Genomic DNA, 16,894 nt, shown 5'->3' with positions numbered 1-16,894 from the left:
GGATTTGAGTCCCTGGCGGCGTAGTGTGTTACTGATGGTAGGCTTTGTTACTTTGGTCCCAGCTCTCTGCAGGTCATTCACTAGGTCCCCCCGTGTGGTTCTGGGATTTTTGCTCACCGTTCTTGTGATCATTTTGACCCCACGGGGTGAGATCTTGCGTGGAGCCCCAGATCTAGGGAGATTATCAGTGGTCTTGTATGTCTTCCATTTCCTAATAATTGCTCCCACAGTTGATTTCTTCAAACCAAGCTGCTTACCTATTGCAGATTCAGTCTTCCCAGCCTGGTGCAGGTCTACAATTTTGTTTCTGGTGTCCTTTGACAGCTCTTTGGTCTTGGCCATAGTGGAGTTTGGAGTGTGACTGTTTGAGGTTGTGGACAGGTGTCTTTTATACTGATAACAAGTTCAAACAGGTGCCATTAATACAGGTAACGGGTGGAGGACAGAGGAGCCTCTTAAAGAAGAAGTTACAGGTCTGTGAGAGCCAGAAATCTTGCTTGTTTGTAGGTGACCAAATACTTATTTTCCACCATAATTTGCAAATAAATTCATAAAAAATCCTACAATGTGATTTTCTGGATTTTCTTTTCTCAATTTGTCTGTCATAGTTGACGTGTACCTATGATGAAAATTACAGGCCTCTCTCATCTTTTTAAGGGGGAGAACTTGCACAATTGATGGCTGACTAAATACTTTTTTTCCCCACTGTAACTAATTTAATCATGAATAAACACACATTGTAACACACAAAAATAGGTATCTTGTGAAATGACTCAAAGCAGTAACATGGTCTTTGCAGCAGTGGTGTAAAGTACTGAAGTAAAAATGCTTTAAAGTACACCTTAAGCAGTTTTTTTTAGGTATCTGTACTTTACTATTTATATTTTTGACAACTTGTACTTCACTACATTGCTAAAGAAAATATGTCCTCCCTACTGCTTCTGATCTGGCGGACTCACTAAACACAAATACTGCATTTGTAAATTATGTCTGAGTGTTGGAGTGTGCCCCTGTCTGTTAGTTTTAAAAAAAACACACAAAAAAACATTGTGCCATTTGGTTTTCTTAATATAAGGAATTTGATGTATACCATTTACTTTTACTTTATACTTTTGTATGACAATTTAGTACTTTTTCCACCACTGTAATTAAGTACATTTAAAACCAGTTACGTTTAGACTTTTACTCAAGTAGTACTTTACTGGGTGACTTTCACTTTTACTTGAGTCATTTTCTATTAAGGTATCTTTACTCAAGTATGATAATTTAGTACTTTTTAGTACTTGCTTAGCAGTAACATCCCACTGGGCACAGACGTCAGTTTAACGTCTAGTTTTTTTTACATTTGGTTGACAACTAAGGTGAATTCAACGTGAAATCAACAAAAATGTCACCATGTCATTGGATTTAGGTTAAAAGTTAGGTGAAAAAAAGACAAAATGTCCTTACGTTGATGACTTTTTGTAAATCCAATCAGTTTTTGCCCAGTGGGATGGTCCTAAGAGTTTGACGACTGTTGAGGTTACCCAAAACATACATGAAGGTCATGTAGCCAAAACACAAAGCAATGTGAAGGGGTAAAGCACAACACTGGATAAGAGAATATATTAAGGAAATACTTACAGATTACCACCCAGCTTCAGCAAGAATCCCTGTTTGTCATACTCTAGATTGATAGATAGATAGATCGAGAGAGAGAGAGAGAGAGAGAGAGAGAGAGAGATTAAGTATGACATTGATAATGAAAGAACAAGGAACAAAATTAAACATCGCAAAACAATTGAATACAAACTAAAATAAAAATAGTTTAGTAATCAATGGTTACTTTGATATTCATTTGTGCGGCAGTTATGGATCATCTATAGACGGGGACTAAGATCCTGAGTTCCTTAAAGCTTCAAACAACAACTACATTCTGTGAAGTGGAAGACAATAAGACAACATTTAACTTTCTGGAACTTTCTGTTGCAGCCTCTGGGTCATAGGACAATGTCATAGATCATGAAGCAGTAGTTATTCCTACTTACGACATGGACACATTTTCATCTTCATGAAAACATGTCTGTCTGCAATCATTATATCATGTATCAGAGGTCACAGTAGCTGTCCTTTAATCTGCCAATGACTGTTTCCTCTTTGCCCTTTAGATACAGGCCTGCTACATGACTTCATGGGAGTGGAACAGTAACACAATGGTGGATGGAACAGGACAGGACCCAGGGCATCATATTTGCTCTTCTCAATGGTCTGGCTGGCAGAAGTAGCAGGGCTAGCCAAAATGTGTCTAGATAAATTACTTTATGTCGTTTAGTTTAACTGATTTACTGAGGTCAGGATAAACTAACCTCAAACATAGCTTCCTCCATTCACAATACCAGGTTTAAAACAAGAAAACTAATTATTGTTTTGAACCCAACATTTCCACTAAAAAATTAACACAAAGAGGGACAGATCTTTAACATTTTCCGGGCAGAGTTCAATTAAATTGACCCAGAAGAGACCAGATCTATGGCCTCTCATTATTACTCTAGTTATCCAGCTCTTTCATGGTGCTGCTATCTGCCTGCTGAAGCAGACAGATCAGTAGACACCGCAGATTAAAAGGAAATGAAGCATAAAGAAAAAGAGAAGAAAGCCAGTCGGCTTCAAGAACACTGAAGATAAAGCCATAAGTTGATGTAATTATTGCTGGGCTGAGAGTGAGGTTTGTCCTAGCAGCAGTTCACTGACAGGAAAGCAGCAAGCCTCATCTAGTCAGCTCTAGAGCCCATGGGTCCTGCTCTTACAAAGACATATCTCCTCACTGCAAGGTCATTTATAAGGTTGAATGATCCACAGTCACTTTTCGTTATGAAATTAAAAAGAAGGCTGATTCTCAAAGGACAGTGAATAACTCACAGATTAAAGGTTAAGTTTTACATATATACATCTAAAAGAGAAACACTGAATGTCATTGTACTTTTCCAGCCATTCTTTTACTATAACAATAACACATGTAGATACAGTGGGGAGAACAAGTATTTGATACACTGCCGATTTTGCAGGTTTTCCTACTTACAAAGCATGTAGAGGTCTGTAATTTTTGCCATAGGTACACTTCAACTGTGAGAGATGGAATCTAAAACAAAAATCCAGAAAATCACATTGTATGATTTTTAAGTAATTAATTTGCATTTTATTGCATGACATAAGTATTTGATACATCAGAAAAGCAGAACTTAATATTTGGTACAGAAACCATTGTTTGCAACTACAGAGATCATACGTTTCCTGTAGGTCTTGACCAGGTTTGCACACACTGAAGCAGGGATTTTGGCCCACTCCTCCTCCATACAGACCTTCTCCAGATCCTTCAGGTTTCGGGGCTGTCGCTGGGCAATACGGACTTTCAGCTCCCTCCAAAGATTTTCTATTGGGTTCAGGTCTGGAGATGCTTCTTACGGAGCCACTCCTTAGTTGCCCTGGCTGTGTGTTTTGGGTCGTTGTCATGCTGGAAGACCCAGCCATGACCCATCTTCAATGCTCTTACTGAGGGAAGGAGGTTGTTGGCCAAGATCTCGCGATACATGGCCCCATCCATCCTCCCCTCAATACGGTGAAGTCGTCCTGTCCCCTTTGCAGGAAAGCATCCCCAAAGAATGATGTTTCCACCTCCAAGCTTCACGGTTGGGATGGTGTTCTTGGGGTTGTACTCATCCTTCTTCTTCCTCCAAACACGGCGAGTGGAGTTTAGACCAAAAAGCTCTATTTCTGTCTCATCAGACCACATGACCTTCTCCCATTCCTCCTCTGGATCATCCAGATGGTCATTGGCAAACTTCAGACGGGCCTGGACATGCACTGGCTTGAGCAGGGGGACCTTGCGTGCGCTGCAGGATTTTAATCCATGACGGCGTAGTGTGTTACTAATGGTTTTCTTTGAGACTGTGGTCCCAGCTCTCTTCAGGTCATTGACCAGGTCCTGCCGTGTAGTTCTGGGCTGATCCCTCACCTTCCTCATGATCATTGATGCCCCACGAGGTGAGATCTTGCATGGAGCCCCAGACCGAGGATGATTGACCGTCATCTTGAACTTCTTCCATTTTCTAATAATTGCACCAACAGTTGTTGCCTTCTCACCAAGCTACTTGCCTATTGTCCTGTAGCCCATCACAGCCTTGTGCAGGTCTACAATTGTATCCCTGATGTCCTTACACAGCTCTCTGGTCTTGGCCATTGTGGAGAGGTTGGAGTCTGTTTGATTGAGTGTGTGGACAGGTGTCTTTTATACAGGTAACGAGTTCAAACAGGTGCAGTTAATACAGGTAATGAGTGGAGAACAGGAGGGCTTCTTAAAGAAAAACTAACAGGTCTGTGAGAGTCGGAATTCTTACTGGTTGGTAGGTAATCAAATACTTATGTCATGCAATAAAATGCAAATGAATTACTTAAAAATCATACAATGCTTTGTAAGTAGGAAAACCTGCAAAATCGGCAGTGTATCAAATACTTGTTCTCCCCACTGTATATGCTAATTGTCTTTGTAAGATATACTGTATTTCAGTAGGTCTGTCTTACGCCTTAAGGTAGTAAATATTCAGTTAGATCACGCTGGACAAGTGTCTATCCAAGGGAATACCAAATCAAATCAAATCCATTTTTATTCGTCACGTACACCGTTTATAGCAGGTATAAAAAGGTGCAGCAAAACGCTTGTGTGCTAGGTCCCTCAACATTGCAGTACCATAGAAATAGAATTGGTCCGCCCATCACAGAACATTGACTTGCATGGGAATGTCTGTTCTAGTAATTATATGGGGAATACACAGTGTTAAAACAGGTGGTTGATTGAGTAGTGTTAGTCATAGAGTTTGATATAAACAACAAGCCATATTATCCGCTACTCTCTTCATTTCCACTTACACTACCAACACCCTCTCTCAGAAGACCACATCCATCTCCTGTTCTGTTGCTACTAGGCAGCTAGGCTCTACCACCACCAACATCATCATTCACTGTCCGCCTAACTGGGTTAAAACTCCAACTGGGGAAAGTGTTGCTAGTAAGTATGACCACATCGCAAATCATGAGATAAAGCAACAACCCTGAATGAAAATAAACTCATTACAGCTGTGAAAGGCCTTAGATCAACACTACACTGGGAGTGTTTGTTGTTCAGACTAGGGGAAACAGATGACAGGATGATTAAAAGGAGAAGTAATTCTATCAAGTTTACACGGTTGAAGGGCTTGGTTTGAGGGTTTGGTTTGCACATCATTGGACATTCAGCAGTCCAAACAAGTGAATAATAACTAGCCACTACCTAGTTAACAAAAAACATGCCATAGTAGATCAAAGGTTTCATAACAAAAGAACCATACCACAGTTAGACTACAGTTTTCATAACAAATGTAAAATCTTCTTGTTTTAAAGATGTTGGTTCTGGCTACATGGCCGTACGTATGGGTAAACAAAAAATATCCTAAGATAGGCTAGAACAGAGACCTAGCCGTCTAACTTTCTGACTCACGATCAATATCATTCTTATCTCTGACATGCAACCATTACACCTTGGGGCCAAGAATCCACTCAAGATTAAGAAGCCTAAATGACCTTTAGCTGATTTAGAACAGCACATAACATGATGACCTGGCAGTGATTGTGGCCTGGCTTGGAATATGGCCTAGTAGTGGGTTGTAGAACAAGCTGCTAGAACAAAATAGGGGTTGGTGTACATGTACCGTAAAATCAGGAGAGGGAGTGTGAGGTTGTTGAGTTGCTCTCACAAGATCTGTTGTTTGAGGTCATTAGGCTAAAGCTGAGTTAGCCTGCTCAACTTTGATTCTTTGGCTCGTCTGCCAAAAAAGCTTAAAGACTCGGAGAAAGGTTAAATGCACTCATCTCTAAACGTTTACTTCGTTTTTATATAATGGTCTATTTTCAAATCAAGCATGGACTCAGGTTGGCTAAGAACAGGCAGCTGTCCAGAATTACGCTCGGCTCCGCCATCCCTTTTAAGAAACACAACCTTCATCTGTGAAGAACGGTGAACAAACATCTTTCCCAAATTACTAGCAAATGCTGATATGCCTGAGGTATAGGAATAATTTTCTGCTTTGAAATGTGTATTTTCACAGAACTTGAGTGCTAGTTGACAGACTGAGAGGAGGGGAAAAATAGAATGAAAGAGAAGAGTATTGTTGTTCTTGTTTCTCATGAGTAAGACATTTAGCCTAAACATGTAACTTTAAAAACTATCTGGGAGGTATAGGGTGTCCTCAAAAACAAAACAGTTAAGGTTGTAATGCTCTATACCTGTGTAGTAATGCTGTACTGCTGACTGTATGTTGTTAGCCTATTCCTGTAATTGCATAGAAATAAAGTTGAACCATTTTTTTTTATTACGCAGAAAAGCTCAGGCTGGAATAACATTATTTAATGGTATAATAATTATTTGAAAGCGAGCCTTGCCAAAGAGAACATTTTGAAACAAAAGTCTCTTCGGTTGAGGTAAAGACATGATTCTAATAAATCCCAGCCACCTTGTTGTTTATCGACACATATACCTAGTCCATTACAACAAGTGTGTCACATTGGAGCTAACGTTAGTTAAAAGCCCAAGCACCTCTGCTGTCTGTCAGTTAGCACTAACATCTTATACAGTCAACATCCCAAAGGGCATTTTATTTCCTACATAGTGCACCACTTTTGACCAGGGCCATGGTCAAAAATAGTGCACTATATAGGGAATGGGGTGCCATTTGGGATGCAACCACAGTCATTTTGTGTTAACTGAGCAAGGTGAAGCATCGACAGGTTTGTGTACAGTAACCTCCCAGAATGTTTTCACTGGAGAATGTGACGGTACAAATGAACGACAGGTGAAAGACAGCAAAGAGGAAACATTGCCCTGTACCACTAACAGTACCAACTAGAAACTTTACAATAAAGACACCCAGGTTGTTCCGTGGAGCACACCATAGCTAAATATTATCCAACTGCTTTTTAACCCTGAGACAAGCTTCATTTAATGCTTCAGTGAATCAGTTTGAAGCTAGATATAGTGTCTTCAGAAAGTATTCACACCCCTTGACTTTTTCCACATTTTATTGTGTTACAGCCTGAATTTAAAATTGATCAAATTTAGATTTTGTGTCACTGGCCTACACACAACACCCCATAATGTCAAAGTGGAATTATGTTTTTAGACATTTTTTACAAATTAATTAAAAATGAAAAGCTGAAATGTCTTGAGTCAATAACTATTCAACCCCTTTGTTATGGCAAGCCTAAATAGGTTTAGGAGTAAAAATGTGCTGAACAAGTCACATAATACGTGTGCAATATTAATGTTTTTTTACATGATTTTTGAATGACTACCTCATCTCTGTAACCCACACATACAATTATCTGTAAGGTCCCTCAGTCGAGCAGTGAATTTCTAACACAGATTCAACCACAAAGACCAGGAAAGCTTAACAATGCCTCGCAAAGAAGGGCACCTATTGGTAGATGGGTAAAAAAACAAAAATAAAACAGTAATTGAATATCCCTTTGAGCATAGTGAAGTTATTAATTACACTTTGAATGGTGTATCAATACACCCAGTTACTACAAAGATACAGGCGCCCTTCCTAACTCAGTTGCCGGAGAGGAAGGAGACCGTTCAGGGATTTCACCATTAGGCCAATGGTGACTTTAAAACAGTTACAGAGTTTAATGGTTGTGATAGGAAAAAACTGAAGATGGATCAACAACATTGTAGTTACTCCACAATACTAACCTAAATGACAGAGTGAAAAGAAGGAAGCCTGTACAGAATAAACATATTCCAAAACATGCATCCTGTTTGCAATAAGGCACTAAAGTAAAACTGAAAAAAAATGTGGCAAATATGTCCTGAATACAAAGCGTTATGTTTGGGGCAAATCCAATACAAGACATCACTGAGAACCACTTCAAGCATGGTGGTGGCTGCATCATGTTATGGGTATTCTTGTCAAAGGCAAGGACTAGGGAGATTTTTAGGATAAAAATAAACAGAATAGAGCTAAGCACAGGCAAAATCCTAGAGGAAAATCTTGTTCAGTCTGCTTTCCAACAGACACTGGAAGAAAAATTCACCTTTCAGCAGGACAATAACCTAAAACACAAGGCCAAATATGTACTTACCAAGACAATCCTGAGTGGCCTAGTTACAGTTTTGACTTAAATCGGCTTGAAAATCAAAGGCAAGACTTGAAAATGGCTGTCTAGCAATGATCAACAACCAACTTGACAAAGCTTGAATAATTATTTAAAGAATATTGTGCAAATATTGTACAATCCAGGTGTGCAAAGCTCTTAGAGACTTACCCAGAAAGACTCAAAGCTGTAATCGCTGCCAAAGGTGATTCTAACATTTATTGACTCGGGGTGAATACTTATGTAATCAAGATACTGTATATTACTGAAAGTGCGAACTGAAAGAGCAAACCACCGCATTTAACCATGGCATTTAACCATGGCAAGGTGACTGGGAATATGGTCGAATACAAACAGTGTAGTTTTCCCTCCGTAAGGCAATCAAACAGGCAAAACGTCAGTACAGAGTCAACGTGGAGTTGCAATTCAATGGCTCAGACACGAGACGTATGTGGCAGGGTCTACAGACAATCACAGATTACAAAGGCAAAAACAGCCACGTCACGGACACCGACGTCTTGCTCCCAGACAAGCTAAAACACCTTATTTTCCCGCTTTGAGGTTAACACAGTGCCACCGACGCGGCCCGCTCCCAAGGACTGTGGGCTCTCGTTCTCCATGGCTAACGTGAGTAAGACAATTAAGCGTGTTAACCTTCGCAAGGCTGCCGGCCCAGACGGCATCCCTAGCCGCGTCCTCAGAGCATGCACAGACCAGCTGGCTGGAGTGTTTATAGACATATTCAATCTCTCCTTATCCCAGTCTGCTGTCCCCACTTGCTTCAAGATGTCCACCATTGTTCCTGTACCCAAGAAAGCAAAGGTTACTGAACTAAATGACTATCGCCCCGTAGCACTCACTGTCATCATGAAGTGCTTTGAGAGGCTAGTTAAGGATCATATCATATCACCTCTACTAGGGCTGCACGATATCTCGTTTCAGCATCGACATTGCGATGTATGCATCCACAATAGTCACATCACAGAACGTGCGATTTAGTAAGGTAAACATATATCAGTCTATATAACGTAATTTACTCCGATTTATGGGTTATTGGATACACAGTTTATTATTATTATTATTATTTTAAACACGGAGTTGGTTGCTGCACGTGGTTGACATGCAGGCTCTGCTTGCGCGTGACGAAATGATGAGCGAGGAACAGGCAAAAAATACCAAAATTGAGAATTTGGTTGCAAAAAGAAATGCATCGTCAATTATATGGAAATATTTCGGCTACAGACAGGATGATGTTGACCAAAAACAGGTACTTTGTCGAGAGTGCCTTGCAATTGTTGCCACAACACGAGGCAACACGACCAATTTGTTCGATCATTTAAGGCGGCACCACAAATCAGATGCAAAGCATCTCAATGCCCTCCAAAGCAAAAATCTATTAGCGGATGCGTTGCCAGTATTACACCATACGAGAAAGGTTCCAAACGGTAGAGAGAAATCAAAGATTCAATAACATTTCACGTCGCCAAAGACATGGTACCAATTAACACGGTTACCAAAGAGGGTTTTAAAAACATGATCCGGTCGCTTGACAAGCGGTATGTAATGCCATCACGCAACTATTTTTCTCAAGTTGCCATCCCAGAGTTGTACGAGAAATGCAAGGCACAAGTTGAAACAGAGCTGTCACAAGTGGAATATTATACAGCAACAACGGACTTGTGGTCCAGCCGGACAACGGAGCCCTACATAAGTCTGACCATACACTTTATTAATGAGGACTTCCACCTGAAAAGTTGCTGTTTGCAAACTGCATTTTTCCCAGAGGATCATACACACATCCTGTATTTTTTCATATCGCAATATATATCGCAGAAAAACAAAATATCGCAATGTCAGTTATTTCCAATATCGTGCAACCCTAACCTTTACCTTACCTTACCTGACACCTTAGACCCATTTAAATTTGCTTACCGGCGGCAGGTAGCTTAGTGGTTAAGAGCGTTGTGCCAGTAATCGAAAGGTCGCTGGTTCTAATCCCCGAGCTGACTAGGTGAAAAATCTGTCGATGTGCCCTTGAGCAAGGCACTTAACCCTAATTGCTCATGTAAGTCGCTCTGGATAAGAGAGTCTGCTAAATGACAAAAAAAATTAAAAATTAAAATAATAAATTACCGCACCAATAGATCCACACATTATGCAATCGCCATAGCACTGCAGACTGCCCTATCTCATCTGGACAAGAGGAATACCTACGTCAGAATTCTGTTCATTGACTATAGCTCAGCCTTCAACACCATAGCACCCTTCAAGCTCATCATTAAGCTCGGGGCCCTGGGTCTGAACCCCGCCCTGTGCAACTGGGTCCTGGACTTCCTGACGGGCCTCCCCCAGGTGGTGAAGGTAGGAAACAACATCTCCACTTTGCTGATCCTCAACACAGGGGCCCCACAAAGGTGTGTGCTCAGCCCCCTCCTGTACTCCCTGTTCATCCATGACTGCGTGGCCACGCACACCTCCAACTCAATCATCAAGTTTGCAGATGACACAACAGTGGTAGGCCTGATTACCAACAATGACGAGAGCCTACAGGGAGGAGGTGAGGGCCCTGGCGGAATGGTGCCAGGAAAATAACCTCTCCCTCAACGTCAACAAAACAAAGGAGCTGATCGTGAACTTCAGGAAACAGCAGAGGGAGCACGCCTCTATCCACATCGACGGGACTGCAGTGGAGAAGGTGGAAAGCTTCAAGTTCCTCGGCGTACACATCACTGACAATCTGAAATGGTCCACCCACACAGACAGTGTGTGGAAGAAGGCGCAACAGCCCCTCTTAAACCTCAGGAGGCTGAAGAAATTTGGCTTGGCCCCTAAAACCTTCACAAACTTTTACAGATGCACAATTGAGAGCATCGGGCTGTATCACCGCCTGGTACAGCAACTGCACCGCCCGCAACCACAGGACTCTCCAGAGGGTGGTGCGGTCTGCCCAACGCATTACCGGGGGCACACTGCCTGCCCTCCAGGACACCTACAGCACCCAATGTCACCGGAAGGCCAAAAAGATAATCAAGGACATCAACCACCCGAGCCACGGCCTGTTCACCCCACTATCATCCAGATGGCGAGGTCAGTACAGGTGCATCAAAGCTGCGACCGAGAGACTGAAAAACAGCTTCTATCTCAAGGCCATCAGACTGTTAAATAGCCATCAATAGCTGGCTACCACCCGGTTACTCAACCCTGCATCTTAGAGGCTGCTGCCAATTGTGCAAGTTCTCCCACTTAAAAAGATGAGAGAGGCCTGTAATTTTCATCATAGGTACACGTCAACTATGACAGACAAATTGAGAAAAAGAAAAATCCAGAAAATCACATTGTAGGATTTTTTATGAATTTATTTGCAAATTATGGTGGAAAATAAGTATTTGGTCACCTACAAACAAGCAAGATTTCTGGCTCTCACAGACCTGTAACTTCTTCATTAAGAGGCTCCTCTGTCCTCCACTCGTTACCTGTATTAATGGCACCTGTTTGAACTTGTTATCAGTATAAAAGACACCTGTCCACAACCTCAAACAGTCACACTCCAAACTCCACTATGGCCAAGACCAAAGAGCTGTCAAAGGACACCAGAAACAAAATTGTAGACCTGCACCAGGCTGGGAAGACTGAATCTGCAATAGGTAAGCAGCTTGGTTTGAAGAAATCAACTGTGGGAGCAATTATTAGGAAATGGAAGACATACAAGACCACTGATAATCTCCCTCGATCTGGGGCTCCACGCAAGATCTCACCCCGTGGGGTCAAAATGATCACAAGAACGGTGAGCAAAAATCCCAGAACCACACGGGGGGACCTAGTGAATGACCTGCAGAGAGCTGGGACCAAAGTAACAAAGCCTACCATCAGTAACACACTACGCCGCCAGGGACTCAAATCCTGCAGTGCCAGACGTGTCCCCCTGCTTAAGCCAGTACATGTCCAGGCCCGTCTGAAGTTTGCTAGAGTGCATTTGGATGATCCAGAAGAGGATTGGGAGAATGTCATATGGTCAGATGAAACCAAAATAGAACTTTTTGGAAAAAACTCAACTCGTCGTGTTTGGAGGACAAAGAATGCTGAGTTGCATCCAAAGAACACCATACCTACTGTGAAGCATGGGGGTGGAAACATCATGCTTTGGGGCTGTTTTTCTGCAAAGGGACCAGGACGACTGATCCGTGTAAAGGAAAGAATGAATGGGGCCATGTATCGTGAGATTTTGAGTGAAAACCTCCTTCCATCAGCAAGGGCATTGAAGATGAAACGTGGCTGGGTCTTTCAGCATGACAATGATCCCAAACACACCGCCCGGGCAACGAAGGAGTGGCTTCGTAAGAAGCATTTCAAGGTCCTGGAGTGGCCTAGCCAGTCTCCAGATCTCAACCCCATAGAAAATCTTTGGAGGGATTTGAAAGTCCGTGTTGCCCAGCGACAGCCCCAAAACATCACTGCTCTAGAGGAGATCTGCATGGAGGAATGGGCCAAAATACCAGCAACAGTGTGTGAAAACCTTGTGAAGACTTACAGAAAACGTTTGACCTGTGTCATTGCCAACAAAGGGTATATAACAAAGTATTGAGAAACTTTTGTTATTGAATACTTATTTTCCACCATAATTTGCAAATAAATTCATAAAAAATCCTACAATGTGATTTTCAGGAGAAAAAAAATCTATTTTTGTCTGTCATAGTTGACGTGTACCTATGATGAAAATTACAGGCCTCTCTCATCTTTTTAAGTGGGAGAACTTGCACAATTGGTGGCTGACTAAATACTTTTTTTCCCCACTGTACATAGACATGGAATCACTGGCCACTTTAATAATGGAACACTAGTCACTTTAATGTTTACATCCTGCTTTACTAATTTCATATGTATATACTGTATTATATTCTACTGTATTTTAGTCAATGCCACTCCGACATTGCTCATCCTAATATTTATATATTTCTTAATTCCATTCTTTTACTTTTAGATTTGTGTATTGTTGTGAATTGTTTGATACTACTGCACTGTTGGATCTAGGAACACAAGCATTTCACTACACCTGCAGTAACATCTGCTAAATATGTGTATGTGACCAATAAAATGTGATTTGATTAGAGTTTTATTTTTCATATTTTACAAATGTTAGAATTGTTCTTCCACATTACAGAGTATTTTGTGTAGATTGTTGACCAAAAAAATGACAATTAAATCAATTTTAATCCCACCTTGTAACCAAGTTTTGCCAATTTAGCGACTTCGTCGCTATATTTAGCGGATTTTCAGACCCCTCTAGCGACACATTTTCAAAAAAGCGGCTAGCGACAAATCTAGCAACTTTTTCTGGTGTTATTGGAGACTGACGTGAAAACACGTATCGTTCTTACTCTTCTCAATGAGCAGCGGGTGCTTTGTAACCCAAAGCACTCACAGGCGGCCCAGTCCCTCCCAGCTGCAGTCAGAGCAGGAGATGTTCACCCCTCCAGGTCCAGACTGCAAATGAATCGCAAATGCGGGAAGCCGCTGCTGGCAGATCCCACCCTGGCTTACATTCAGGGCGGGATGTAAATGTAGGGTGTTTTTTACTCACTTTTTGTCTCTCCCACGACGTTATTCCTCTCTCCTACAGCGTCCATCACAATTACATGCACATTGCCAATTATGCAAATTAGTTGATGACGTCACTTAGCGACTTCTAGCGACTTTTAGGACAGCCAATAGCTACTTTCCTTACTGAGGAGTTGGCAACACAACAAAATGTGGAAAATGTCAGGGGAGTGAATTTTTCTGAAAGCTGTAGCTAATGCTCCACTCCAAAACCGCTTGTGTTAACGCTTTGAAAGCGTAGGGCAGACACAATATTGCATGAAAAATCTAAGTTATTCAAGCTTTCCATCACAAATAAAAGACACAAAATCATGGGTGTGCACTTCATAGACAGGAGAGGCACCAGTTCTTCTCATCACTAGCTATGTTTCCATTAACTTGTCTAGGGATTTTTGGGCGAAATTTAGAACGTTCACTTAGAAGATAGATGTGACAGTTGCCTGCTGCGGTGCGTTTCCATTGAACTGTCTTGTGTCGATAAAAAAAAAAGCTGGACGTAATGACATCACACCTAAAAAAAACCTAGTACCGAATAAAAACGAAGTGGTTTAAGCGTTTCCTTATCCATTTAGGCAAATTGCGCATTATTATTGGCGACATCCCTATATTCCCTCCCACCTCAGAGGGGTTGGGTTAAATGTGGAAGACACATGTTGGTTGAATGCGTTCAGTTGTGCAACTGACTAGGTATCCCTTTTCCCACCTATCTGTTTCATGTCTCAGGTAGCCCGCAAAAGCCAGCATGGATAGAATGCAAGAATTGACTATTATTTGCCATATTCTAATAATTATCATGTGCCAACGTATCGCCACGGTCCGTGCTATGGTGAAACTTGCACTCCTGTAGATTTGAAATAATTTGATGGTGAAACTTGAATCCAGCCAACCAGAAAAGCAAGGCGAAGCAATTCAGGCATTCTTCAAAGTCAATACAATATTTGTCCTGCAAACAAAAATTATTTTTAAAGTTGAAAAGTAGATTTTACAAGCAGTAGGCATTTAGAATTGAATGTGGAGTGGAGCTTTATAGTTACGTGATGACATCACGTGCCTCGCGATTATTATTCGGCAATCATCATTTATTCGGAAAAACACAGTTTACATCATCATTTGTTGCAATAAAGGAAGTTTGACAAAAGCCAAATCCACCCGTCGACCGGATACACATTTTGTTGATCTTTAGAACATTTCTCCTATAGCTGCCGTTTCCATTACACATCACTATGTTGTTTTTTGCAACATTGCTTTTGTCGAATAAACCTGGGTCAATGGTAACCTGCCTAGTGTCTACTTAGCATAACTACATGGTGTGATAAAACATGTAAATTCATCGCTAATGACTGTAAACAAACAGCCTTTGGAGATTCAAAGCATTCTGGGGACAACAAACACAACTGAAAAGGTCAGAGCGTATAGAGTATAGTCACATCAAATCACTTCTTGATTGGTGACCATTAGTATAATGTCACGTCATTTGGAAAAATACACTTTTGCAACTCCAACTTTTTAAATAGCCTACATGGCCCTCTTGTTTGGTTTCAATCCAGATGTGGTCACCACTGCAATCTAAATCTGCTGCACACAGCACAAATCTGTGATGCAGCCTATTTACATATTAATATGCCTAATGTTCATCTTCCAGAGTTCCAAAGTATGTAGCCTGTCTCTTAGCTCCCCCATCTGGTAAGAAGCAGAATGTGCTTAACAGACTGCATTCACATTTGCTGCAATGAAACATGGTTGTGATGGGTGAAGAGGAAAAGTTTGGTAAATTATAATCATTATCACATTAGAATAGAAAAGGAAATCTAGAAATACGTGGGAAAAAGTAGTGTTACCTCCCTTTTGACTGTTTGTTCCCTTCATTTTGACTCTGTGCATCCTCTCACAGGCTCACAGACTCCATATTTAGTCATGTCATTAGCTCACTAATGCATTCTTCAACATCATGACGGATGATTCTAAGCATGGGTAATAAAATCACCTGTTAAACCAGGCTGGTAGGACATAGGTGGTAAGTTGCTACTGCACTTACTTAGGACTTATTATACAGTAGTTGCTTTACAGTACTTACGTGATTTCTGTCCCCAGCCCCTCAGGTGCAGCCTCCCAGAGGAGTAGTAAAGGAAGCCCAGGACAAGCATGGGACAGAGCACCAGGAGCAGGTGACGGGTTGGCTTCATGACTCTCATCACCTCCTACTGTACATGGTACCATACACACTGTTGAAGAAGGGGACTGATGGTTATCATCAGCGACTGGATCAATTCCATTTCAATAAAGAACATTGACTTTCAATGTACTTTGTATACAATAGTAGAAATAATAGAATACAACAGAACATAATATATGAGAATAGAATAGCAGGTGGTTTAGTTATTTAGCACATACATTCCACCGCACCCCCTTGCCTTAGATGGCTATCAAGTAGCTAGCTATCATATTTGGACATGGAGGGGTAGCTAGCTAGCTAGCCGTGTTGTTAGCTAGCAAGCTGATAGCATTAGTGAACAGAATCACGACACAAGTTAGCGATTTAGTGCACAGGTTTTTCGATACTGTTAACAAATAGGTAATTTACATTTGATCACCTGGTAGGCAATGAAGCATGGCAGGTTACATGAGAGAAGATAGCTAGCGCCAGGCTAACTGTCTGGAACCTTTGTGTCCTTACCGTTAGTTTGATGATTCGTGTCCCCGAAGACTTAAGTGCCTGCACACCTAGCGACTTAAAATACATCTTCCACCTTTTTATTTCCAAGCTAGTTATCCATCTACCTCCTGTCAATTCAAAATATTTACCCAGCTGCGAGTGGATGCAGAGCCCGCAAAAAGTCAATAGTTGTCACTGTACAGCAGCAGCACCACCATCTTCTGCACACACAACACTGACAGAATGGGTAGGGAACATCTGTAATACGCCAAATCAGTGGCACTCGGCTACAATGTAACTGGTTGTGTGGGTGGAAAGTAACTACAATGTTGCAACTTTAATAATGTCACTGCATTTGATACAAATTACAATTGGATAAACATGACAAATAAGAGGGCAGAAGTAGGCTACATCACAACTGTTATACGTTTATTAATCAAGGATTTTGTATTTTGTATTATGAAACGTGACAGATGCTTGCTA

The 16,894-nt window shown here is 41.3% G+C and overlaps 1 protein-coding gene across 1 annotated transcript in view; it reads right to left on the bottom strand.

The window, feature by feature from the left end:
* LOC311131067 (CMP-N-acetylneuraminate-beta-1,4-galactoside alpha-2,3-sialyltransferase-like) overlaps window positions 1-16,597 on the bottom strand; it is a gene marked incomplete at its 3' end in the record, with an annotated part of 78,099 nt that extends 61,502 nt beyond the window's left edge. The window contains exons 1-3 of the mRNA XM_084163884.1: window positions 16,433-16,597; window positions 15,833-15,980; window positions 1,624-1,666 (exon numbers count right to left, since the gene is read on the bottom strand). Coding sequence (XP_084020010.1) covers window positions 1,624-1,666; window positions 15,833-15,950 — 161 coding nt within the window. The 5' untranslated portion in view covers window positions 15,951-15,980; window positions 16,433-16,597. The remainder of the gene's footprint in view (window positions 1-1,623; window positions 1,667-15,832; window positions 15,981-16,432) is intronic.
* Between the last annotated feature and the right edge of the window lie 297 nt (window positions 16,598-16,894).

Source organism: Coregonus lavaretus (assembly GCF_964263955.1).
Source record: "Coregonus lavaretus genome assembly, chromosome: 6".
Taxonomy (NCBI): Eukaryota; Metazoa; Chordata; class Actinopteri; order Salmoniformes; family Salmonidae; genus Coregonus; species Coregonus lavaretus.
The sequence above is the reverse complement of the archived record's forward strand: the minus strand, read 5'-3'. Positions and strand labels throughout refer to the sequence as shown.